The sequence below is a fragment of the Theropithecus gelada genome, chromosome 1 (assembly GCF_003255815.1).
Source record: "Theropithecus gelada isolate Dixy chromosome 1, Tgel_1.0, whole genome shotgun sequence".
Classification (NCBI taxonomy): domain Eukaryota; kingdom Metazoa; phylum Chordata; class Mammalia; order Primates; family Cercopithecidae; genus Theropithecus; species Theropithecus gelada.
The window spans coordinates 191,343,236-191,370,605 of record NC_037668.1 but is presented as its reverse complement, the minus strand read 5'-3'; the positions used below and the strand labels follow the sequence as shown (position 1 = coordinate 191,370,605).

The window sequence follows — 27,370 nt, the reverse complement described above, 5'->3', positions numbered from 1 at the left end:
GATTACAGGCGCGTGCATCACCATGCCCAGCTAATTTTAGTTGTTTTTCCCCCCCCCCCCCAGTAGAGACGGGTTTTACCATGTTAGCCAGGCTGGTCTTGATCTTCTGACCTCATGATCCTCCCACCTCAGCCTCCCAAAGTGCTGGGATTACAGGCGTAAGCCACCACGCCCGGCCACAAAGTAATCTTTGAACATACCGTAGTTTAGCATTTTTTACCTGTAGCCCTGTTTAACATATTATAATATATTCATTAACGTTCAGTGAGAAGAATATCTCTCTGAGAAATCTGTTTTGGATTTTACAGGAATTTGGGTTAATTGTAAGTTCATAATTATTTGGCAACACCCTCCCCACCCCCACCCCCAAAGAGAGAGAGAGAGAGATTCAAATAACTAGAGAGCTCAAATACCTAGAATTTTTTTCTACATTATGTACTCTCCTATTATAAGGGCCACGTGGTGAGTCAGCCTTTGTGAAATGCAACAAGATAGTTTCCAGTGTATGTTACAAGAGGGACAGAAATTCAGTCTAGTATCTCACACTTTCTACATTAATAGAATTATTCAGTGTTTTCATGGCTTTTATAAAAGTAACTTGAAATATAGAAATCCTTTTAGAATCCTTAAGGGAAAGATGGACTAATATTCAGCATTCTGTTAATGAAAAACCTATCATTTTCTAATTTTTAATTGGCAGTATGTTTGATGATTCTGTTAATTAGTATATTCCATTAACTAACCAACCCATCCATTCAACCAATTTGAATAGCAGAAGTTAACTGTAATTTATTTTTTACTATATTTTTGTCTCCCTGGTTTAAACAAATGGAAGAATACGGACTGGTTTAAACAATTCATCAAACACACTATCTCAGGTTCCAGAGAGATACATTATTAGGGTCTTACTGACTAATTTGTTATCAGTTACATAAGCTATTGCTTCTTTTTGCTGCCAGACATCTTTGGAAGCTCCATATTAATCACTGTCAGAGCCTGCTTCTTTTTGGGTTGCTGTCCTTTCCTCACCCATAGTCATTTATATTTCACATTCATTGCTTGAGAAGAAAGTAAGACCAAAAATGAAAGTATGTTCAAAAACAGTTTTGAATTTTTAGGATTTTTTTCATGTCTAAGTAGTTTAAAGAATTAATTAGCCTCTTCTTGTACTTGGAAATTTCTAGATGCTTTGACAATAGCTTTGTAACATGTAGTAGTTTAGGCAATGAGAATTAAATGTTTATCACAGTAGACTCTTATACATCCATTTATGAAATTACAAGAGATTTGTCATTTACAGTTGGAGAATGTTATAGTACAGATTGCCTGCAACCATTACAATGTTCAACTGCATTTGTAATCAAATATACAATAATAATTTGTAATTTCATAATAATAATATCAATCTTTATCTCTTAGTCATAATAAATTATGATCTGATTATATTTCACTTACTCTAAAAATTATAGAAAATATCTTAGATAATTTGTAACCCAATATATTTTCTACCATATTTATTGTTAGTAGTTTTAAATTTTTTGATTGAACATGTACCTTTGTAGACATTCAGAAGATTATGTTCTTTTTTAAGGTTAAATTACTGTATGTATACTAATATTGGCGTTTATAGAAGCTTTCCAACTCAGGAAGGATTATGTTTGAATAATCTAGCATGTTTAAAACTATTGAATTTTTTAAAAAAAAATTATGACTAGGCACAATTCCTTTGGAAACTGGTTTGGCTTTATCTAATAAAGATATGCACACCCAGAAGTTTTACTCCTAGACATACCTTAGTCAAATTTATGCACTTGTCCATTAAAATACTTGTATTACTTTTATCCTAATAGTGTTTATAACAGTCAAAACACTGAAGCAATTCAAATGTTCACTACTAAAATGTTCAATATTAGAATTGTAATTAGTAAGATGGCTAAATTATGGTATTCTTAGAGTATGAATGCCATACAGCAATGGAAATGAATATTTTACACTACATTGGTTCATACAAATGAATCATATAAACATAAGATTTAGTTTAAAAAAAGCAAAGTACAACATTACATTTGGTATGATTCCATTTTGCATAAAGTTCAGTAACAGGCAAAACTAAATTCTATTGTTAGGATGCTACATAGATGGAAAAAACTATAAAGAACACCAATGAAGTGATAACTGTTAAAGTTAGGAAAGTGATTTCTTTAGGGAGAAACTGGGAACCATAACTGAAAAGAGACACAGGGATTTTCAGGGCTATTGACAGTGTTCTCTTTCTTAACCTAGATAGTGGTTACATGCATCCTTAAAGTATACATTTAACTTTTATGCATTTTTCTGTTTGTTGTATTTCAGAGTAAAATAAATTTAAAAATTATAAATTTAAAAATATTTCTCACCAAAAAGACAGGTTTGGGATAAGATTTAACCAATGGATGAAAATAAAAAGTAGAATTACCTATTACAGATTCCAGAGTCCAAGGTGACAAGATAAAGGCTTCATTTTGAAGTCTCTATCATACGTATGTGTGTATATATATATAAGTTAAGCATTTGTGGCATTATATCATTCAAGACTCTTTCTGCTGCATGTGACAGAATTGACTCATATAACTGGGAAATCTAGGGTCAGAGATGATTTTTCACATGATTGACTCCAGAGTTCACATTTTGTCATCAATAATCTGTTTGTATCTCTGCTTTTCTTGAATTTTTTTGTCTTAATTATGTTAGTAGACAAAAAAGTGGGCAAAATGACTGTTGGCTGGCCTGGATTCATATGATCTGGACAATTTCATTTAAAAGGGACATTTTTTGCTACCTTGTTTAAAAGGGACTGTCTTACTATAGCTCCTGCATTTATTTAAAATGACACACAACAACAACAACACCTCCCTCTGTTTTTCTTCCTGTTAGACTTTGGCCTGGTTGGGTAGGGCATTCTAATTGTCACAGCCCAGGTCTTTAGTCCAGATCGGTGAACCCCATCAGCCCCTTCTAAACAACAGAATGGTCTTCCTATAGGAAGAGGGGTTTTGATATTAGATGATGGGACAATAGGGTGCTGAACAGGTACATCACATCATCTTGAGTGATATACTTACTACAAGGTTTTAGAGTATTTAAAAAATGAGTCCTATACTTCCAAATCACTTTTCTTTCTAGTTCAAGAAAAAGAAGCATTCATTTTTCTATTCCGAGTTAATTCTTATCAAGTGCTTTTGAGCCATTTTCCAACATCTCCCTGTGTCCTAATATACACAAACGTTTTACCTATTTAAAAAATATTTAACTACTATCTTACGTCTCTCTGCCTTTTGAAGCTGAACTCTTTCAAGGGATACTGGAAAGTACAATTGTGAATCTGGATTGTGGTTGGTTACATGACTTTGGGCAAGTGTCTTCAACTGAGCTTTAGTTTCTTGTTATCATTCTTCTAGGCTTATTATGAGTATTGAGTACCTTAGGATGAGCATAAAGAGTCTTACATATTTTGTACCTAGCACAAAAATAGTGCAGTTATGAGATTAAAACCAGGCTTTACTTTATAGACCTATAGTTAGTTACTGGCAAGTCATTTAACTTCTTTGAACTTCACTAGTATTATACTTACAATGTAAAAATAATGCCTACCTTGCAGGATTTTTGCGAGGGTCAAATGGGGTCATGGGTGAATATGTCTAATAATGGTAACTGTTGCTGTTATTTTTTATTTATTTTTATTTTTTAAATTTTTTTAAAATTTTTTTATTGCTGTTATTTTTAAAATTAATAATTATTTGCTTTTAAATTAATAATTATTTGCCCAGCCAATTTTCTTTTGGTCCCCGGTCCAACTAATTTGAATGAATTACACATAGGAATCTAATATATCATACAATGATAGAATTTTATGGCTTATAAATTTACATTCAGTTTAAATGTATTAAGCTATTTGATTTAAAGGGAAAATAGACAAATGGCTAGAAGTTTTCATTCTATTTGCTTTTTAATATGTAAACAAAAAATGAAGACATGATAAATAACCTTGAGTTTCAAAATAGTCACTAGCATTCATCTTTTTTTCTTTTTTCTTTCTTTTTTTTTTTTTTTTTTTGAGACACAGTCTCGCTCTATGACCCAGGCAGGAGTACAGCAGTGAGATGTTGGCTCACTGTAGCCTCTTCTCCTGAGTTCAAGGAATTCTCCTGCTTCAGCCTCCCAAGTAGCTGGGATTACAGGCACATGCCATCATGCTCGGCTAATTTTTGTATTTTTAGTAGAGATGATGTTTCACCATGTGGGCCAGTCTAGTCTCAAACTCCTGACCTCAAGTGATCACACACAGCCACCCAAAGTGCTGGGACTACAGGCATGAGCCACCATACTGGACCCATTCATTATTGTTGAAGAAAATTTGGAATATCAGTAGAGTGTTCATCTTCTTCATAGAGAAAGGTAGATCATTCCAAAAAGATGTGAAATACATCATGTGAAGTAGGAAATTTAGTTTTACACTAACTATGGGAATCCCTTTAAATTATCAAAATATAATTTTACTTCAAAAAATACCTTGATGTAAATGATTTCAGGTGCATCTTAAAGACTTGAAATACTTAGCACTGCTTTGTTTTATAGTTTATTGTGGAGAGAAGTAGTGAGGGCTTGGAGATAGTCTCCATTCAGTGGTCATCACAATTAGTACAAGTGTCAGATTATTATCAACATTTATTACCAAACAGTGATTACATCACTCAATTCTCAGTTATGCATGTGAGGCAGGTATTTTGTTTTGTATTTCATAAAGCCATGGATGATACTTTGATATCTTAAATTATAATATTTTAATGTTTATCCCCTCTTTTCCTTAATGAAATAACACTGTTAATAAAGTTTCTGTACACAGCAAAAATGGACATTCAGTCTTAGAGACCCACCATATTCCAACATCTTAATATTTTATATAAAGATGTGTTGTTCAATTATTTATTTTTATTGTAACTTTAGACGAATTGCATAAATTGGATAAATTGGATTAACTTATTCTATGAAGTATTAATCATTGTAATAAGTTAAATAGTCATTTTAGTGCTTTTTTTTAAGTAGGTAGGTACCACCATACTACCTAGTGGAGGAACTGCATGTACTAAGGTGAAGTTTGATAGTACAACCTAGCATTGCATCTCACATCTCGGTTGATTTTCTTTATGCCGATTGAGGGATAAGCTGAATAGTCAATACAAAATATAGATAAAGGCTTTTCATATTTAGCATTTGGAATAGAATTATAAGAAATCAAGTTCGAATATAGTTGCATTTGGCTGCCCCTTGCTTCTAGCCTTCACACCAATACTTTCCTTCTACATTTTTGTTGGCAGTTACCAACAGATTGCCCTACTTGTGTGGCATGACTTCATTAAAAAGGCAGATGTATTCAGAATTTAGCTAGTTTATCTTAAAGAAATATTTAACACTTGATATTTATTGAAGGTTTTATGCTAAGAGTTGTGGAGTGGGGAGTACAACATTACAGTAGTGTTTAGAGGTTAGAAGCGCACAGATAACTATAACGGTATACAACAAAGTTTTGGGATTCAGAGAAAGCAAGAGTCTCCTGAGGTTAAAGAGAAATAACAAAGTGCCACTTATGATCAGTTTTAAAAGATCAGTAATATTTTAAAGGCAGAGCTGTGCTATAGAGTATACCCCAACCCGGTTATCCCCTCTGAGCTTGTATACAAAACTATGTGGAGAACCTTGAAAGTGCAGCTTGTCACTATTTGAGTCATAAAAAGCAGGGGGAGGAGGAGGGGGACGTTCTTCCTACTGATACACAAGAAATGCTGTCATTTATATGAAAAGCAGCACATTTTTGCTACTTCATGTTAAGAACTTAAATTCCAGCAAATCGTTTTAACAGAAGGATCTTAGAGTAAAAATTTTACCTATGCATCTGTTTATTCTTTTGAATATCCTTGTATAAAGCACTTTGGTAATTGTCGATGTATAAGACAGAGTCTCTGTCTTTAAGGAAGGAAAGAGAAGAGAAATTTACATTTAGTGATTGCCAACAATATGCATATGTCTCTTAAATATATTTCATTTAATACTTGTAGTATCCCTATGACATAGGTATTATTATTTCTAATTTTTTAGAAGTAAAAAATCTTAGGCATTAAAAGAGGTTACCTGCTCAAGATCACCCAGCAAGTAATTAAAACCTTACCTGAAATTAACATCTATTGGTATAATTCCAAAATCATGTTTTTCCCCTGCAACGCCTTTTGTATATTCATGATCTGTTTCTGGGCAAAACTTTGAGGGGAATGATTGAATATAGATTCTTGTAGATTTTACCTTTATACAAAAGAAAAGTGATAGATTCTCACTAAACCAAAATGTAGTTTGTCCCTCAGTATTGAGAACTAATGAGGAATTGGTAGCAGCTGCGTGACCTTACTAAAAATAAAAATCAGATCTGCTGCTGTAAACTCTTCACTGATTTCCCACTGCACTTAGAATACACTCCTAACTCTTTATCATGGTCATATCAGTGCTATGTACAGCCAGATCATACCAACTTTTGAGAGCCAATTGTTAAATTCTCAGGAATTCTGTGAACCAGTTGTTAAGCACAGCCATTGTTAAAAATTAAATGATAAAAATTTACAGTTAAATAACTCATGTTAAAAACAAAAGTAATAAGTACTCAAAATTCATCACTTCTTAGTATGTTACCACTTTTTATTGTTGTCTGTGCTCTTGAAATTATTTACATTGTCTGTTTTATCTGTATGATAAAAATGGTATATAATGGTGTGCTGCAGCTCTACTGTTATGCATCACTTTTCAACTCCAGTCCATTTATTTTCTAGTATTCTACTCTGATCTCTTCCCCTACCTCCTCTTTATGGTCAGTAATTCATAGATTTGCCCTTTTGAAGCTATTTTCTAGATCTTGCAGACATGCCTAATGTCTTTTTATTCTTTTTATTGTTGTTTTTCTCTATATATTTTCAGATAGCCTGTCTTCAAGCTCACTAATTCTTCTGCTTGATCATCTGCTGTTCAGAGACTCTGATATATTTTTAAGTTTGTCAGTTGAATTTTTTAGCTTCAGAATTTCTGCTTAATTATTTTTTATTATTTTGGTCTCTTTGTTAACTTTATCTGATAGGATTCTGAATTTTTTTCTCTGTGTTGTCTTGAAGTCATTGAGCTTCCTCAAAGTAGCTATTCTGAATTCTCTTAAATGTCACATATCTCTCACTGCAGGATTGGTCCCTGGTACCTTGTTTAGTTCGTTTGATGAGGTCATGTTTTCCTGGGTATTCTTGATGCTTGTGGATGTTCATCGATATTTGGGCATTGAAAAGTTAGGTATTTAATCTTCATAGTCTGGACTTATTTATACCCATCCTTCTTGAGAAGGCTTTCTAAAGGGAATTAAGTGTTGTGATCTAAGTCTTTAGTCACTGAAGTCATATCTGCATTAGGGGATGAGCCAAGCCAAATAATGCTGCAATTTTTGCAGACTCGCAAAGATTGAGCCTTGGTGGGTTTGGGTAAGATCTGAGAGAATTCCATCATTCCTAGAATCTCTTTTTCTCTTCTCTCACTTTCCCCCAAATAAAGCCCAGCTCATGCTGGGCTTCCTGGAGTTGAGGAGCAGGGTGACACAAGCACTAGCCACCACAGCTGGGACTGGCTACTATGGCTGCGACTGCACTTGGTCACACCTGAAGCCAGCATGGTACCTAGTGACGACTGCCTGGTTACTGCTGGTGTTTATTCAAGGCCCCAGGGTCTTTACATTCAGGGTAGCAGGCTTCCTTCTGGCCCAGGATGGATCTAGAAATCCTGTTCAGGAGCTAGGGTCTGGACTCAGGGGATTCAGGACTCTGCTTCATGTTACTATGGCTGAACCGGTACTCAAGTTGCAAGACAAAGTCCTCTTTACTCTTTCCTTTCTTTTCCATAAGCAGAAAAGGGGTATCTCTCAAGCTGCCCTGCCTGGAGTTGGGGAAGGGGTGTATGTATAGCCACGCTTGCTTTTTTTTTGTTGTTTCTATTTGATCCCTTGGCTACCCCAGTTGGTGTTTCACTGGATCGTATGTACCCCAAGTTCACTGGCTTCAAGCCAAGCACAGCAGCAAGACTTGCCGAAAGATTGTAATACTTGTGGCCTAGACTGCTTTTCAATTTGTTCAGGACACCAGGGCACTTTAGTCTGCCAGGGGGCTTCCCCTCTGACCGGGGCCAGTCTAAATTCTTCCTTCTTGGGTGCCTGCTAAATTCTGCCCTGTGTTGCGTTCTGCTGTGACAGGGCAGCACTGAGTACCAATGCAAAGTCCCTGCACTCTCCTTTTCCCAAGTGCATGGATTCTTTCTCTACACATGCTGGGGGTATAGGATAGGTGTGGTGTAGACAATGTAAGACTGTTTTTTCTACCCTCTTCAGTGCCTTTTTCCTTGATATCATGTTAAAGCCAGGTACTGTGACCAGTCACCTGAATTTTTGTTTTTTATGAAGGTGTTTCTTGCATGGATAGTTGTTCAATTTGGTGTTCTTGTGGGAGGATGATTGCTGAAGGATGATTGCTATTTGGCCATCTAGCTCTGCCTCCTCCAAAATTGTCTCTGATGTTTACGTTTACTTCCAACATCCAACATTCCCTAGTCCAGGACTTCTGCATCCTTGTGAAACTCAAGCTGAGTTGCCTGTTTACTCTTCCCCTAGGGAGGCACTATACCTTTATCTCTGCATCCCTAAAGCCTAGAACAGTGCCTGCACCTCGTCTGTTCCGTGACTATATGTATGAATGCCAAAAGGCACATAAACCTTTTATTTGCCCTAATGATTTTACCACATTCAAAGAAATAAAAACATATTCCCTTTATAAGATACCAGATGGTAAGACATTCAACTAATTGTCATTTACTTAGAAAGAGAAAGACCTAAGTGAATTAGTGTCTCTAGGACTGGCTATAGTTATCTTTTTTTTTTTTTTTTCCTCTTTTGAGCAGAGTCTCAAAACTCCAGGCTGGAGTGCAGTGGTGCGATCTCAGCTCACTGCAACCTCCACCTCCCGGATTCAAGCAATTCTTCTGCCTCAGCTTCCCCAGTACCCGGGATTACACGTACGCACCACCATGCCCAGCTATTTTGCATTTTTAGTAGAGAGGGGTTTCCTCATGTTGGCCAGGCTGATCTCGAACTCCTGACCTCAGGTGATCCACCTGCCTTGGCCTCCCAAAGTGCTGGGATTACAGGCGTGAGCCTGGCTACAGTTATTTTACATGCAGCTGTTTTGTATAGACATTTGAGTAGAGATCTGAGAGGAAGATGAGGAGGCTTACAACTTGTTAAGAGAAGTATTCTTGGCCATATATGTTCAAGTTAGTGTCACTTGAGGTTTTGATGACAAAGGAGTAAAGAATACAATGTAATTGTATCCTAAATAACCAAATGGAAGCTGAAAAATAGTTGCTAACTTGAATAGCTGAGGTCAGTGGCCAGAAATTTTGAAAAGGTCTCAAACAACTCATAGATAAGAAGAAAATAAGCAAATGTTTAAAGAATCAAAATGAAAACACTGTAGTGTATTTATTTAACTTTTGGAGATCTTATTTAACAAATTTGGGTGTTTTATGGTTTATAATTGGAAAATAGAAGTGGCTGATTTGTATAAACTTTTAAATAAACAACTGCATTTCTAAGTGGATAAATGGAACTCTACCTGATTCAGTTATTGAAGTATGAAGTTAGTCTGACAAATGTGTGAAATACCATAATCAACCAAATGTAAATTTTCAAGGAAGTAATATTTAAAGTAGATGTTTATATAATAGTTACATCCTGGGACATTGAGTAAGTACAACTTTTTCTGTATGTTTGGTGTAATTTCTAGAATATTAGATATGTCCTTTTCCATATTCTTTCACCTGTCGATACCACTGTTTAGAGGTTTGTTCCTTTGACTTCTGACTTTATTCCCTATTCAGATAAAAATACCTCTTAGAAAACTAATATGTTAGAGTTTACTGACCATTTCCCTGAAACTGTATTTTACAGAAAGTAGCAGCATCAAGAAAACTCAGGAAAGAGAGCCTCACACTCTTTACCAAAATTTAAAATGCATTTATTTTTTCACCCAGCATTCCCCTTTTTGGGAATGTGCTCTACCCCATCCCATTTTTGCATATGTACAAAATGATGCATATACAAAGTTTATTGAAGCTTTTTATGATTAAAAAATTAGGAACATCTCAAGTATCAATAGGAAACTGGTTAAATGAACTATAGTACTATATATTCTATATAATGGAATACTGTGTAATTGCTTTTAAGAAAAGAGACAACGCGTTGTATACTGAGATAGAAAGATTTCCAACTTATATTGTTAAAAATATCAAGATGTATAACAATGTATATAGAATATTATCTTTTATGTAGGATGGGACAAAATAAAATTAGAAAAGTAATGATTTTATTTGCATAGATAATCAGTGGCAGAATACAGGAGAAATTATTAAGAGTAGATATGAGGTTATGCAAAAGAGGTTGAGGGATGTAGGTACCAGGGATTAGTGTATGTATAATGATAGGGAGGAGTGAGACTTTTACCTTTAGATCCTTTTACATTGTTTTGATTTCTTTTTTTTTTTTTGAGACAGGGTCTCACTCTGTCGCCCATGCTGTAATGCAGTGACGTGATTTCACTCACTGCAACCTCCGCCTCCCAGGCTCAAGCAATCATCCCACCTCATTCTCCCAAGTAGCTGGGACTACACGCTCATGTTGCCACACCTGGCTGATTTTTTTATTTTTTGTAAAGACAGGGTTTTGCCATGTTAGTCAGGCTGGTTTGGAGCTCCTGGGTTTAAGTGATCCACCTGCCTTGGCCTCCCAAAGTGTGCTTTGGTTTTTTTAATCATGAGTGTATTGCCTATTTTTAAAGATGGCCTAATGAATGAATGACAACGTGATTAAAATTAACAAAAGAGGATAATTCATCTCAAGTAAGGAGGTCATGTCATTCTGCCAAAGACTGGCTCTGAAGGACTTCATTCGCTCCAGGACTTCAGCTACTTATGCAGAGGACTAATAACATGAGGGAACTTCTCTGACATTCTGGCAAAATGCCACTTATTTATGTTGTATATGTATATGTTTTTCTGTAGATGCCAGAGGAACAAGCATTCTGTGTTTTGGTGAAAATCATGTACGACTATGGTTTGAGAGACCTCTACAAAAACAACTTTGAAGATCTTCATTGCAAATTCTACCAGTTGGAGAGACTAATGCAGGTAAATAAAAATTAGAAACTTTTATCACTCAGGGATTTGTTGAGTCATAGAAAAAGCCTAATAGAGTTGGTAAGCAATAATGAATTATAGAAGTTTAATGGAATATTATAGAAAGTGTAAATGGATTTAGTTTCAGACCAGCATCTACATTGGTCTATCATAATATGTTTATTTAACCATTTTACTATTTTAAAAATATCTCGCATTTTAAATGTTCAAATTAAACATACTTTGAAGTGAGAATCTAATGAGTTTAATCGTTGAGAGATTGCCAAGTATTGTTTGTAGAGGAATGAAGATATTTACAGAGTAAAAATTGAAATACCTAAGAGCTTTCTCCATACTAATTAGCACCACTTCCTTATTTGGGTCTACATAGAACACTTGGAAAAGCTGGAAAGATATTCATAAGACAATAAAACATATCTGAAATACTGTAGGGATATATTTAAAATTTTTTAAATATAATTCCTAATTTCAATGTTGTTGTTGTGCTTTATAATACGTGTTTACAAATGTGTGTGAGAAACATACATCCTTTTATATATACCAAATATTACATAGTAAAAAAGATTGTGACCACAGGCAAAGTGATTGACCAGAGCTGACAAAAGGAATTTTTAACTAACTTTGGAGTTCCACCCGAAGTTGATAATATTAAATTTATAATGGGTCTATGTGGCATGTTTATGTGACTTTGTCTAAAAGGGGTGTTGGGAATCCAAGAGAAATGTGAAGGAAGTACATGGATGGATTGATTCCATCTTGGGGAAGGGTAAAATGGTTGAGGAAGGAGGTTAGTAGAATGTGAGAGCAGAAGATGCTGGTAGGAACTCATTGATATGAACTGCCAGGGGATCTGTAGGTGTCTAAAGAGGGAAATGAAGCAAATAGGAGACTGAAAGAGTAGAAGAACAGGGCAGTAGAAGATGAATTTGCAGTGAGGTTAAAAGAAAAATTTATTCGGAGAAGGGAATGTAGGAGGGTAGAAGACTTTAAAATTGAAAAGAAATAAAAGGAGAGAGGGATGTAAAACGAGCCATAAGTACAATGACAAATGGGCATTAAGGAGGAAAAAGACTGTGTAGAAGAATCTGGTAAGTATGGATATTAAAAGCAATAAGCTCCTTTTTAACGATTTAATTTTACCAAGTAAATATTTGGGATTATTCAGTTTTTGCCTTTTATTTACAAAAAAGTTCATATATTTTCAAAGGTCAGTATTCCTAAGGGCTTTGAGAATCAAGTAAATATACCTAATAAAGAACAAATTTGTGGTCCTATGAAGAATCTCAACCACATTTTTCTATTAGCACTTTTTTTTTCAGTTAACTGAATGAGCATTTGGACATTCCATTTGAAGTACTTAATGGGCACATTTGGCTATTTTTCAAAGAGAGCATGTAGTTCAATGAATGGTTTATTTTGTTTTTTTATTCTTCTTTTTGTGGTCTATTGATGAAAACAAAATGGAGGTGGGCTATTACATGACTTTGCCTTTGTCTTTCAGTTATGGTAATAACTATGCTAATACTTCGTACCTTGCTGTTCATGCTTTTGAAAACCATTTGCTTGTTTAAATTGGGGAAAAATAAAGTTACCATAAAGGCATTTTTAGGAGATATCCAATTTTATATATTATACCCTTGCACACTTTCTTTGCTTTGCCATTTTTTTTTTTTTTTTTTTTTTTTGAGACGGAGTCTCGCTCTGTCACCCAGGCTGGAGTGCAGTGGCCGGATCTCAGCTCACTGCAAGCTCCACCTCCCGGGTTCACGCCATTCTCCTGCCTCAGCCTCCCGAGTAGCTGGGACTACAGGCACCTGCCACCTCGCCCGGCTAAGTTTTTGTATTTTTAGTAGAGACGGGGTTTCACTGTGTTAGCCAGGATGGTCTCGATCTCCTGACCTCGTGATCCGCCCGTCTCGGCCTCCCAAAGTGCTGGGATTACAGGCTTGAGCCACCGCGCCCGGCCTGCTTTGCCATTTTTAATATGTTGAAGACAGATTTCTAAATAGTTTGTCATACTTTGGAAATTTCTAAGTGTTCAAGAAATATACTGAAATATCATAGACCTCAGATAATGTTGGCATTAGATGATTTCCAAAGAGAAGATACATTTCTTTTCTAGCTAGTTAAGAATTGAACCCTGGTCCAGGCACAGGGGCTCACACCTGTAATCCCAGCACTTTGGGAGGCCAAAGCGGGCAGATCACTTGAGGTCAGGAGTTCGAGACCAGCCAGGCTAATATGGTGAAACCCTATATGTAGTAAAAAATACAAAAAATAACAAGGGTTGGTGGAGGATGCCTGTAATCTCAGCTACTCAGAAGTCTGAGGCAGGACAATGACTTGAACCTGGGAGGCAGAGGTTGCAGTGAACCAGGATCATGCCACTGTACTCCAACCTGGATGACAGAGCAAGGCTCTATCTCAAAAAAAAAAAAAAAAAAAAAATTAACCCTGAATGGGGATGCTATGACTTGACCCTGGAGTCAAGATACTCATTAGACTACAGATGCTCTTGTAGAATGAGCGTTTTGCAAGAAACAAGAACAGTCAAGTGAGCAAGAGATAGTCTTTCTTAAGTCTCTTTTTATTTTCCTCAATTATCTGTCATATCCCTAATTCTCACCTGCTGTCTTCACTTCTGCGCAGTTATATAAAAGACAACCAATACTAGAATACAGTTACAGCGATCACAGAAAGCTGTAGTTGTGGCAGGAACTTCATTGTTCTGCTGCAAGCTTCTCATTGCTCCTCTTCCTAAATTTTCCACTTTGACTTTTAGGAACAGCTACCGGACCTGCATAGCCATTTTTGTGATCTGAACCTGGAAGCTCATATGTATGCATCCCAGTGGTTTCTCACTCTTTTTACTGCCAAGTTCCCACTCTGCATGGTGTTCCACATCATTGACTTACTGCTTTGTGAGGTAGAGTGACTCCCATCTTTCACTAAGCCAAAATAGAAAGTAGCTTCTACTAAAAATGGTTACAATTTTCTTCCTTTTGTTTTTGCCTGTGACATTAAGCCATAAATACTCACTGACCAAAAAGTTGTATTTGAATTTTCAGTAAAAACTATTTTAATTTTAATTTTATTATTTCTGAGGAATGAAAATATTAAGGCATATATAATTCCTGCAAAGTAAAATGGGCGATTAAATTTGCATAATGAAATTCATAATAATTCTATATCTGTGTAATAATGTTTTATCAGTATACAGTGCCTTTAAGGTTAAATAAATGAATTTGGAATTGGGTGTTTTTTAATATTAATGAGTTATACTCCAAGAGTGAATATAAATAAGATTTTTATAATAACTAATTTCTCAATTCATCAGATATCTTTCTGTTTATCCTGTTTGGGACTGCTGCCAAATGATGAGACAAATGATAAACTAAAGCTATTATGTCACATAATTATATTTTTATACAGTAGAATATTTCAAAAATTAGTTTGTAAAATTTCTTAGGTGTTTATATTTGTGTATTTTATTGCATTTAGTTCCTTAGGTGGCTATCTTTATTTACTTTACTCTTTTAAAGAAATAAACAGTATTATGCATGTATACAGCTTATATTGCTCGTCAAAATGTTTGACAATCTTAGCAGTAATGGGGAATTTGCCAGATAAGAAGTGTATATTTTCAATGACAGTATAAATGTATATAAAATACAGCTATCTTAAAAAGCAGGACTAATCAAAAATATAAGCTTATCTACGTGATTATAAGCTTAATATATACTCTAGACAGTTTTGTACCTACTATGCTTCTTAAGGTAAGCATCTTTCCTTTAAAAAAATTTTTTTTTGTATAAATTTAAGGGGTACAAGTGATGTTTTGCTACATGGATATGTTGTGTAGTGGTTAAGTCTGGGCTTTTAGTGTAACCATCACCTGAATAATGCACATTGTACCTGTTGACTAATTTGTTATCCCCTATCCCCTTCTCACTGTCCCTTGTGAGTCTCCAATGTCTATTACAAATTCTGTGTCCATGTATACACATTATTTGGCAGTATTTGACTTTCTGAGTTGTTTTACTTAAGATAATGGCCTCCAGTTCCATCCACGTTGCTGCTAATGACATGATTTTACTCTTTTTTTTTTTTTTGAAATGGAGTCTTGCTCTGTTGCCCCGTCTGGAGTGCAATGGTGCGATCTCAGCTCACTGCAAGCTCTGCCTCCCAGGTTCACGCCATTCTTCTGCCTCAGCTTCCCAAGTAGCTGGGACTACAGGCACCCACCACCATACCCAGCTAATTTTTTTGTATTTTTTTAGTAGAGTCGGGGTTTCATGATGTTAGCCAGGATGGTCTCGATCTCGATCTCCTGACCTCGTGATCCGCCCGCCTCGGCCTCCCCAAGTGCTGGGATTACAGGCTTGAGCCACCACGTCTGACCGATTTTACTCTTTTTTATGGCTGAATAATACTACATTGTATGTATATACTATGTTTTCTTTATCTAATCATCCACTGATGGACACTTACGCTGATTTCATATCTTTGCTATTATAAATAGTGCTGTGATAAGCATACAAGTGCACATATCTTTTTTTATACAATGATTTCTTTTCCTTCAGATAGATACCCAATAGTGGGATTACTGGATCAAATGGTAGTTGTATTTTTAATTCTTTGAGAAATCTCCATACTGTTTTTCATAGAGGTTGTACTAATTTACATTCTCACCAGCAGTGTGGACCCTTTTCTCTACATCCTCACTAACATCTGTTATTTTTTGACTTTTTAATAATAGCCATTCTGACTGTCATAAGATAATATCATGTTATGGTTTTAATTTGCATTTATTTGATAATTAGTGATGTTGAACATTTTTTCATATGCTTATTGGCCATTTGTATATCTTCTTTTGAAAAACGTCTGTTTATGTCTTTTGCCCGCTTTTTAATGGGGCTAGTTGATTTTTCTGTTGTTATTGAGTTGTTTAAAGATTCCTCTTTCTTTTTCTTTTTCTTTTTTCTTTTCTCTTCTGGTCTGGTCTGGTCTTTTCTTTTCTCTTTCCTTTTTTTGAGATGGAGTCTCGCTCTGTCACCTAGGCTGGAGTGCAGTGGCACAATCTCGACTCACTGCAACCTCCACCTGCCGGTTCAAGCAATTCTCCTGCCTCAGCCTCCCGGGTAGCTGGGACTACAGGCACACACTACCATGCCCAGCTAATTTTTTGTATTTTTAGTAGAAATGGGGTTTCACCACGCTGGCCAGGCTGTTCTCAAACTCAACCTCCCAAAGTGCTGAGGTTACAGGCATGAGCCACTGAGTCCTGCCAGATTCCTCTTTCTTAAAGGGAAAGTCTAATGATTTTATTCACACTAGGAATTAGAAGTTTAAATTTAAACATAAGATTTTAAAAGATGCAATGTATAAGCTATATAAAGCATAAAAATGTTACTTCTCAGCCTACTAAAACAGTAACAGTTATATATGCAGGCAAGGCTGGTCTTTTGCTCTTCAATGGCTTTAGTTAGTACTTGCATAATACCTGAAGGTCACAGGGCGTTTGTAAGCATGTAAGAGTTTTAATCATTTGTACTGTACTTTGATAAAGAAGGGTTCAGTGACTTGCCGTGCTCGCAGAATAGGTTTCCAAATCCTGAATACATAACAGCTAGAGGATCTGATCTATAATATGTTAATTCTCCGACTTGTTTTACTTACAAATTTGTAAAATGCATTTCTAAATGTATCTTAAAGGAAGAATTCGGAACTTGGAGCTGAAACTTTTTTCAAAGTCAACATGGTGTGATCACAATATTCACAAAGCATATTTGGTCATTTGTACCAAAAACTCTACCTGATTATCAAAATTGGTATAGTGAACAGTTCCAACTCTGCTATTTTATAGGGCAATGCTCTTTGAAAGTATAAACCAAATTCACATCTTTGAGTTCTAGAATATTAAAATAAGCTAATGTTAAAAGTTTTGATAAATATTCATAGACTTTTTAGGTACTGAGCTGAGTTTAGTATTTCATGGTATTTCATAAAAATAGGAAAGTGGGGATATGACATTTTAACAGTTTTTGAATTATACATCGTATGAGCTTGCAAATATTTATTATTGCTTCACAATTTTTGCAGAAAGAGATTAATTTCATACTAGATTGGTTCTATAGTGTTCATTATAGAAAAGGGAATAAAATTAATGTGCTTAATCATAACCAACTAAATGTGATTTCTCAACCACTTTTCATAGAGTGGTATCTCTGCCCTTCAGTTCACTGGGATGGTGACTTTCTAAAGTTGTCTGCCTGAATGGTGGCACCCATGGCATTGGAACATTGTCCATGGGTTTTCTGGAACCTAGATTCAAATTTTATCTTGAAGATACATGAATTTCTAATGTCAGTTAAGAAAACTAGCAGTTTGTGCTACAGAAAAGATAAGTAAATTTATTAGCCTTCCCATCACTTGTCAACTGTGACTTAAAATCAGTGTTTGAAAGGTCATAATGTTCATTAATATTAATAAGAACATCATAGTTACTACTTTTTCTCCCCTTAAACCTGTACTCTACAGCTGTTTAAGGAAGTTGGAAAACTTTTCAAAACATAGGTTGTAATCATAGCATCATGATATTCAGGGAAGTAAATGGTAACATCCTTTAACAGTAAAATTGCTTTTCAGAATAACCTATTGGAAACAATATTGTAGTGTGCCTCAGGATATTTATTCTTTCCACTAACTCATCTTTGTCAAGAATTATTTTACAAAGGAAATTTTTAAATAAACTTTTATTTCCTGCATGTCTGTGTTTTCTTTTTGCCCCTTTCCTTCTTGTAGTTAATAAAATATTTATATCAAAAGCTATTATTTCATATGTGATGACATACTCTAAGAATTGGTAACACAGTCTTAAATAGATAATCCATAGGTATTTGTTTTTGTCATATTCTCTGTTTTTAAGAAAACAATTTAAATTTTGAGGTTACAACTCAATGTTTAGTTATAAATGGAAGGACGGGAAACTCTCAGGTAGAAAAGTGTTGACTTTTCAGAGTTTTACATTCTGATTTTTAACACATGCAACATGTTTACTCAAAGATCCTATTGCAAAGCGAAAAAGAAAGACGTTGAGTTTGAAACTTTATGCTTAGAAGACGTATCATGACATGCTTTCCTAAGCTATATTATTTTAAAGTTTTCTTCATCCATTCTGAGGTTAAGCAATAAAGCTAATTTAGCAGAAAAGAGAAGAATTTTATAGACCTTGACAATGCAGCCTGAGTGAACAACTGCTAATTATTAATAGTTTTATTTAAAATATTTGCTTAAACCTGAATTACAATAACATGGGTTAGTTAATTCCAGAATGATGGATGGGAATGGGATTTGAAACTAGAGTTTAAAAACATTTTCTTATATTAAGATGAGTGAAATCTCTTTTGATTGTCTTTTAGTCAGTAACTGAAATAAAAATCATTTTTAAAAAAACAAAGCTATATCTTATTATCTGCCTTTATCTGGTTAGCAAGATAAAAGTCTAATAGTATTACATTTATATTGTAAATATTATGCTATTAACCTACCAAGAATAAAACATTGCAGTCTTTAAAATAACTTTTTATTGAAGTATAACAACAGATAAAAGAAAATGTGCAAAAATTAATGTAGAACTTAATGATTTTTCAAAAAATGGACATAATAAAGTAACCAGCACCCAGATTTAAAAAAGAACAAAAAGGAACATTATCTGCATTTCAGAAACCCTCTTTCCCTTCACTGCACTTTTCCAGTAACTACACTCTGAAGAGTAATCACTTTTCTGACTTTTAATGCCATAGTTTAGCTTTGCTTGTTCTGGAACTTTATGTATATGGAATTGTACAATACGAACTATTTTCTGTCTAACTTTTTTCACTCATCATTATGTTTGTAAGATTCAACCATATCATTGCATTTAGGCATAGTTTGGTTTTCCATTCTCCCATTCTATTGTTGATGGTTATTTGAGTTGTTTCTAGTTTCCAGAAGGCCATTATGAATAGTGCTCCATGTGAATCCTGTGAACTTTCTTGAACTTGTCTTTTGGTTAACGTATCTATGCACTTCTGTGAGTACACACTAAGGAGCAGAATTGTTGGGTTAGGATGTACATACATTCAGCTTTAATGGATACTGTCAAACAGTCCTCTAAGGTAGCAAGAGCATTAACTTTGAGTTGTTTTTATTCAATAAAGATCTTTCTTGTGATCAAGGGCAAGGTTTTGTTCTATTTTTGTTTTGTTTTTAGATCGCAGATAATGGGTTAGATTAGAGTCCATGAGTATGCAACAAAATGAAACTCATTTGGTGATTGGAATGAGTCACTTGGTTTTTGAAGTTGCATACAGACAGATTGAAAACTAAGAATTGGATCTAAAAGCAGACTCCCTTTAGTGCTTTTATGAGAGAAGTTACTATGATGGGGAAAATCCAGCAAAGTATTTTCAGTCTTACAGAGAGCAATGTAGAGACAGTATGACATTTGGGTTAGGATATTGGACTTTTTAGTCAATCTTTCCTAGACAGCCTTGTTCAAGTTACTTGACCTATGTATATCTCATTTTCTTTATTTGTATAATGAGACTAACAATACCTGTCTCTCAGCTTTAGTGTAAGAATTAGATGAGATTATGGCATCAAGTACTTAAGTACTATGCCTACTATACAGTAAATATTCAATTAATAATAATATTGCCCTGCAGTCTGCTCCATTCATCTGTATAGCCTGTTTAGTTGCTTCTTAATTTCTTCAATTATCTAGGTTTCTAATCACCTTCCCCTCCACCACCCAGTGGTTGAGATGCTTCTTTGGTAAAAGCAAAATTTTAAGTGAGTGACCTTAATGGGAGCTTCATTCTATTTCCTTTTTCAGTAGTGATTTGCTTCATTCTATTTCCTTTTTCAGTAGTGATTCAAGTACTTCTCTAGAAGTGTTTTTTGCTTCTCCTCCACATTCTTTCAAAAGACATAAGGAAAATACCGGTATTTCTTTTAGTCTTCACGGAATAACTGACAGCCGGTATTTGAAGTTGACTCTTCCCAGATAGTTCAATTTTTAGAGTACCAAATATGTTCAGTTTTATATAGTAACTTGGTATTTTCATGAAATTTAAGGAAATCATTGACCCTTCAAATTAGAATGTATCTTCTGCTTCGCTTTTCTTCTCAGGATGATGAAAAAATGACAGTACTACGATATTTGATTAAATATCACCAGGGATAATAATTCTTTCAAAGCAGTCTTCAGAAGTTGTTATCTGAAATAGATTCATTATTTATTACACAATATTCTCCCTCTTTATGCCCATTCTCCCCCATAAAAAACTCATCAGAATGAGCTTAATACAAGCAAGATTAAGACTCTGACGTAGGGGAGCTGGCAAGATGGCCAAATAGGAAAAGCTCTGATCTGCAGCTCCCAATGAGACCAGTGCAGCAGGCGGGTGATTTCTGCATTTTCAACTGAGGTACCCAGTTCATCTCACTGGGACTGGTTAGATAGTGGGTGCAGCCCACGAAGGGTGAGCAGAAGCAGGGTGGGGCGTCACCTCACTGGGGAAGCACAAGGGGTCTAGGAATTCCCCTCACTCAGCCGAGGGAAGCTGTGAAGGACTCTGCCATGAGGGACAGTGCTATCCAGCCCAGATGCTACAATTTTCCCTTGATCTTCGCAACCTACAGACTGGGAGATTCCCTCGGGTGCCTACACCACCAGGGCCCTGAGTTTCAAGCACAAAACTGGGCAGTCGCTTGGGCAGACACCAAGCTAGCTGCAGGAGGTTTCTTTTGTTTGTTTGTTTTGTTTTGTTTTGTTTTACCGCAGTGGTGTGTGGAATGCCAGTGAGACAGAACTGTTCACTCCCCTGGAAAGGGGGCTGAAGCCAGGGAACTGTGTGATCTGTCTCAGCAGAACCCACCCGCATGGGGCCCAACAAGCTAAGATTCACTGGCTTGAAATTCTCACTGCCAGCACAGCAGTCTGAAGTCGAGCTGGGATGCTTGAGCTTGGTGCAGGGAGGGGTATCCACCATTACCGAGGCTTGAGTAGGTGGTTTTCCCCTCACAGTGTAAACAAAGCCTCCAGGAAATTCAAACTAGTTGTGGAACCCACCACAGTGCAGCAAAGCTGCTGTAGCCGTACCACCTCTCTAGATTCATGCTTTCTGGGCAGGGCATCTCTGAAAGAAAGGCAGCAGCCCTAGTCAGAGGCTTATAGATAAAACTCCCATCTCCCTGGGACAGAGCACCTGGAGGAAGGGGCAGCTGTGGGCGCAGCTTCAGCAGACTTAAACATTCCAGCCTGCCAGCTCTGAAGGGAACAGTGGATCTCCCAGCACAGTGCATGAACTCTACTAAGGGACAGACTGCCTCCTCAAGTGGGTCCCTGATACCTATGCCACCTGACTGGCAGACACCTCTGTGGAGGGGTGACAGATACCTCATACAGGAGAGCTCTGGCTGGCATCTGGCAGGTGTGCCTCTGGGATGAAGCTTCCAGAGGAAGGAGCAGACAGCAATCTTTGCTGTTCTGAAGGCTCTGCTGGTGATAGCCAGGCAAACAAGTTCTGGAATAGACCTCTAGCAAACTCCAGCAGACCTGCAGAAGAGGGGCCTGTTAGAAGGAAAACTAACAAACAGAAAGCAATAGCATCAACATCAACAAAAAGGACACCCACGCAAAAATCCCATCCAAAGGTCACCAGCGTCAAAGACCAAAGATAGATAAATCCACGAAGATGAGGAAAAACCAGCGCAAAAAGGCTGAAAATTCCAAAAACCAGAACGCCTCTTCTCCAAAGGATCACAACTCCTTGCCAGCAAGAGAACAAAACTGGATGGAGAATGAGTTTGTCGAATTGAAAGAAGGAGGCTTCAGAAGGTGGGTAATAACAAACTCCTCTGAGCTAAAGAAGCATGTTCTAACACAGTGCAAGGAAGCCAAGAACCTTGACAAAAGGTTACAGAAACTGCCAAGTAGAATAACTAGTTTAGAAAAGAATAAAAGTGACCTGATGGAGCTGAAAAACACAGCACAAGAACTTCGTGAAGCATACACAAGTATCAATAGCCAAATTGATCAGGTGAAAGAAAGAATATCAGAGATTGAAGATCAACTTAATGAAATAAAAGAAGAAGACAAGATTAGAGAACAAAGAATGAAAAGGAACAAACAAAGCCTCGAAGAAATATGGGACTGTGAAAAGACCAAACTTGTGTTTGACTGATGTACCTGAAAGTGACGGGGAGAGTGGAACCAAGCTGGAAAACACACTTCGGGATATTATCCAAGAGAACTTCCCCAGCCTAGCAAGACAGGCAAATATTCAAATTCAGGAAATACAGAGAACTCCACAGAGATACTATTCCTCTGTAGAACCCCGCAAAGAGCAACCACAGGACACATAATTGTCAGATTCACCAATGTTGAAATGAAGGAAAAAATGTTAAGGACAGCTAGAGATAAAGGTCAGGTTACCCACAAAGGGAAGCCCATCAGACTAGGATCTCTCTGTAGAAACCCTACAAGCTAGAAGAGAGTGGGGGCCAATTTTTAACGTCCTTAAAGAAATAATTTTCAACCAGACTTTCATATCCAGCCAAACTAAGCTTCATAAGCAAAGGAGAAATAAAATCCTTTACAGACAAGCAAATGCTGAGAGATTTTGTCACCACCAGGCCTGCCTTACAAGAGCTCTTGAAGGAAGCACTAAATATGGAAAGGAAAAACCAGTACCAGCCACTGCAAAAACATACCAAATTGTAAAGACCATCAACACTATGAAGATAATGCATCAACTAATGGACAAAATAACCAGCTAGCATCATATGGCAGGATCAAATTCACATATAACAAAATTAACCTTAAATGTAAATGGGCTAAATGCCCCAATTAAAAGACACAGACTGACAAATTGGATAAAGAGTCAAGACCCATTGGTGTGCTCTGTTCAGGAGAACAATCTCACATGCAAAGACACACATAGGCTCAAAATAAAGGGATGGAGGAATATCTACCAAGCAAATGGAAAGCAAAAAAAAAAAAAGAAGAAGAAGAAAAGAAAACTGGGGTTGCAGCCGGGCGCGGTGGCTCAAGCCTGTAATCCCAGCACTTTGGGAGGCCGAGACGGGCGGATCACGAGGTCAGGAGATCGAGACCATCCTGGCTAACAAGGTGAAACCCCGTCTCTACTAAAAAATACAAAAACAAACTAGCCGGGTGAGGTGGCGGGCGCCTGTAGTCCCAGCTACTCGGGAGGCTGAGGCAGGAGAATGGCTTAAACCCGGGAGGCAGAGCTTGCAGTGAGCTGAGATCCAGCCACCACACTCCAGCCCGGGTGACAGAGCGAGACTCCGTCTCAAAAAAGAAAAAAGAAAACTGGGGTTGCAATCCTAGTCTCTGATAAAACAGGCTAAACCAACAAAGATCACAAAAGATAAGGGCATTACATAATGGTAAAGGGATCAGTGCAACAAGAAGAGCTGACTATCCTAAATATATATGCACCCAAAACAGGAGCACCCAGATTTACAAAGCAAGTTTTTAGAGATCTACAAAGAGACTTAGACTCCCACACAATAATGGAAATTTTAACACCCCCACTGTCAATATTAAGATCAATGAGACAGAAAATTAACAATGATATGCAGGACTTGAACTCCCCTCTGGACCAAGCTGACCCAGTAGACATCTACAGAACTCTCCACCCCAAATCAACAGAATATACATTCTTCTCAGCACCACATCACACTTATTCTAAAATTGACCACAAAATTGGAAGTAAAACACTCCTCAGCAAATACAAAGGAACGGAAATCATAAGTAACAGTCTCTCAGACCACAGTGCAATCAATCAAATTAGAACTCAGGATTAAGAAAATCACACAAAACCACACAACTACGTAGAAACTGAACAACCTGTTCCTGAATGACTGCTGGGTAAATAATGACATTAAGGCAGAAATAAGTAAGTTCTTTCAAACAATAAGAACAAAGACACAACGTACCAGAATTTCTGGGACACAGCTGAAGCAGTGTTTAGAGGGAAATTTATAGCACTAAATGCCCACAATAGAAATCAGGAACGATCTAAAATCAACACCCTAAATCACAATTAAAAGAACTAGAGAAGCAAGAACAAATAAATTCAAAAGCTAGAAGACATGAAATAACTAACATCAGAGCAGAACTGAAGGAGTTAGAGACATGAAAAACCCTTCAAAAAAATCAGTGAATCTGGCCAGGCGCAGTGGTTCACCCCTGTAATCCCAGCACCTTGGAATGCCAAGGTGGGCAGATCACCTGAGGTCAGGAGTTTGAGAGCAGCCTGGCCAACATGGCAAAACCCCATCTCTACTAAAAATACAAAAAAAAAAATAGCTGGCGTGGTGGTGGGCACCTGTAGTTCCAGCTACTTGGGAGCCGGAGGCAGGAGAATCGCTTGAACCCAGGAGGCAGAGGTTGCAGTGAGCCAAGGTCACACCACTACACTCCAGCATGGGTGATAGAATGAGACTCCATCTCCAAAAAAAAAAAAAAATCATTGAATCCAGGAGCTGGTTTTTTGAAAAGATTAACAAAATAGATAGACTGCTAGCTGGACTAATAAAGAAGAAAAGACAGAAAAATCAAATAGACACAAAAATGATAAAGGGGATATCACCACTGATCCCACAGAAATACAAACTACCATCAGAGAATAGTATAAACACCTCTGCACAAATAAACTAGAAAATCTAGAAGAAATGGATAAATTCCTGGAAACATACACCCTCCCAAGACTAAACCAGGAAGAAGTCGAATCCCTGAATAGACCAATAACAAGTTCTGAAATTGAGGCAGTAATTAATAGCCTACCAACCAAAAAACCCCAGGACCAGACAGATTCACAGCTGAATTCTACCAAACGTACAAAGAAGAGCTGGTCCCATTCCTTCTGAAACTATTCCAAACAAAAGAAAAAGAGGGACTCCTCCCTAATTCATTTTATGAGGCCAGCATTATTCTGATACCAAAACCTGGCAGAGTCAAAACAAAAAAAGAAAACTTCAGGCCAATATCCCTGATTAACATCAATGCAAAAATCCTCAATAAAATACTGGCAAACCGAATCCAGCAGCACATCAAAAAGCTTATCCACCACTATCAAGTTGGCTTCATCCCTGGGATGCAAGGTTGGTTCAACATATGCAAATCAATAAACGCAATCCATCGCATAAATAGAACCAATGGCAAAAACCACATGATTATCTCAATAGATTCAGAAAAGGCCTTTGATAAAATTCAACACCCCTCCATGCTAAAAACTCTCAATAAACTAGGTATTGGTGGAACATGTTAATAAGAGCTATTTATGACAAACCCACAACCAATATCATACTGAATGGGCAAAAAGCTGGAAGCACTCCCTTTGAAAACCAGCACAAGACAAGGATGCCCTCTCTCACCACTCCTATTCAACACATTATTGGAAGTTCTGGCCGAGGCAATCAGACAAGAGAAAGAAATAAAGGGTATTCAAATAAGAAGAGTGGAAGTCAAATTGTCTCTGTTTGCAGACGGTGTGATTGTATATTTAGAAAGCCCCGTCGTCTAGGCCCAAAATCTCCTTAAGCTGATAAGTAACTTCAGTAAAGTCTCAGAATACATAATCAAAGTGCAAAAATCGCAAGCATTCCTATAGGCCAATAACAGACAAACAGAGAGCCAAATCATGAGTGAACTCCCATTCACAATTGCTACAAAGAGAATGAAATACCTAGGAATACAACTTACAAGGGATGTGAAGGACCTCTTCAAGGAGAACTACAAACCACTGCTTAAGGAAATAAGAAAGGACACAAACAAATGGAAAAACATTCCATGCTCATGGATAGGAAGAATCAATATCATGAAAATGGCCATACTGCCCAAAGTAATATATAGATTCAATGCTATTCCCATCAAGCTACCATTGACTTTCTTCACAGAATTACAAAAAAATGAGTTTAAATTTCATATGGAACCAAAAAAGAGTCTGTATATCCAAGACAGTCCTAAGCAAGAAGAACAAATCTGAAGGCATCATGGCACCTGACTTCAAACTATACAACAAGGCTACAGTAACCAAAACAGCATGGTACTGGTACCAAAACAGAGATATAGACCAATGGAACAGAACAAAGTCTCCTCAGAAATAACAGCACACATCTACAACCATCTGATCTTTGACAAACCTGACAAAGCAAGCAATGGGGAAAGGATTCCCTGTATAATAAATGCTATTGGGAAAACTGGCTAGCCATATGCAGAAAACTGGAATTGGACCCCTTCCTTATACCTTATAGAAAAATTATCTCAAGATGGATTAAAGACTTAAACGTAAGACCTAAAACCATAAAAACCCTAGAAGACAACTCAGGCAATACCATTCAGGACATAGGCATGGGCAAAGACTTCATGACTAAAGTATCAAAAGCAATGTCAACAAAAGCCAAAATTGACAAATGGGATCTAATTAAACTAAAGAGCTTCTGCACAGCAAAAGAAAACTGTCATCAGAGTGAACAGGCAACCTACAGAATGGGAGAAAATTTACAATCTATTCATCTGACAAAGGGTTAATATCAGGAATCTACAAGGAACTTAAACAAATTTACAAGAAAAAAACAACCCCATCAAAAAGTGGGCGAAGGATATGAACAGACACTTCTGAAAAGAAGACATTTATGCATCCAACAAACATAAGAAAAAAAAGCTCATCATCACTGGTCATTAGAGAAATGCAAATCAAAACCACAATGAGATAACATTTCACGCCAGTTAGAATGACAGTCATTAAAAAGTCAGGAAACAATAGATTCTGGAGAGGATGTGGAGAAATAGGAATGCTTTTACATTGTTGGTGGGAGTGTAAATTAGTTCAACCATTGTGGAAGACAGTGTGGTGATTCCTCAAGGAAATAGAACCAGAAATACCATTTGACCCACCAATCCCATTACTGGGTATATACCCAAAGGATTAAATATCATCCTACTATAAAGACACATGCACACATATGTTTAGTGCAGCATTATTCACAATGGCAAAGA

At 36.7% G+C, this 27,370-nt stretch overlaps 1 protein-coding gene across 1 annotated transcript in view; it reads left to right on the top strand.

Annotated features, from left to right (window-relative positions):
- RABGAP1L (RAB GTPase activating protein 1 like) overlaps window positions 1-27,370 on the top strand; it is an 802,566-nt gene that overhangs the window by 484,157 nt on the left and 291,039 nt on the right. The window contains exons 16-17 of the mRNA XM_025368997.1: window positions 11,161-11,286; window positions 14,078-14,221. Of these exons, the coding sequence (XP_025224782.1) occupies window positions 11,161-11,286; window positions 14,078-14,221 (270 nt within the window). The remainder of the gene's footprint in view (window positions 1-11,160; window positions 11,287-14,077; window positions 14,222-27,370) is intronic.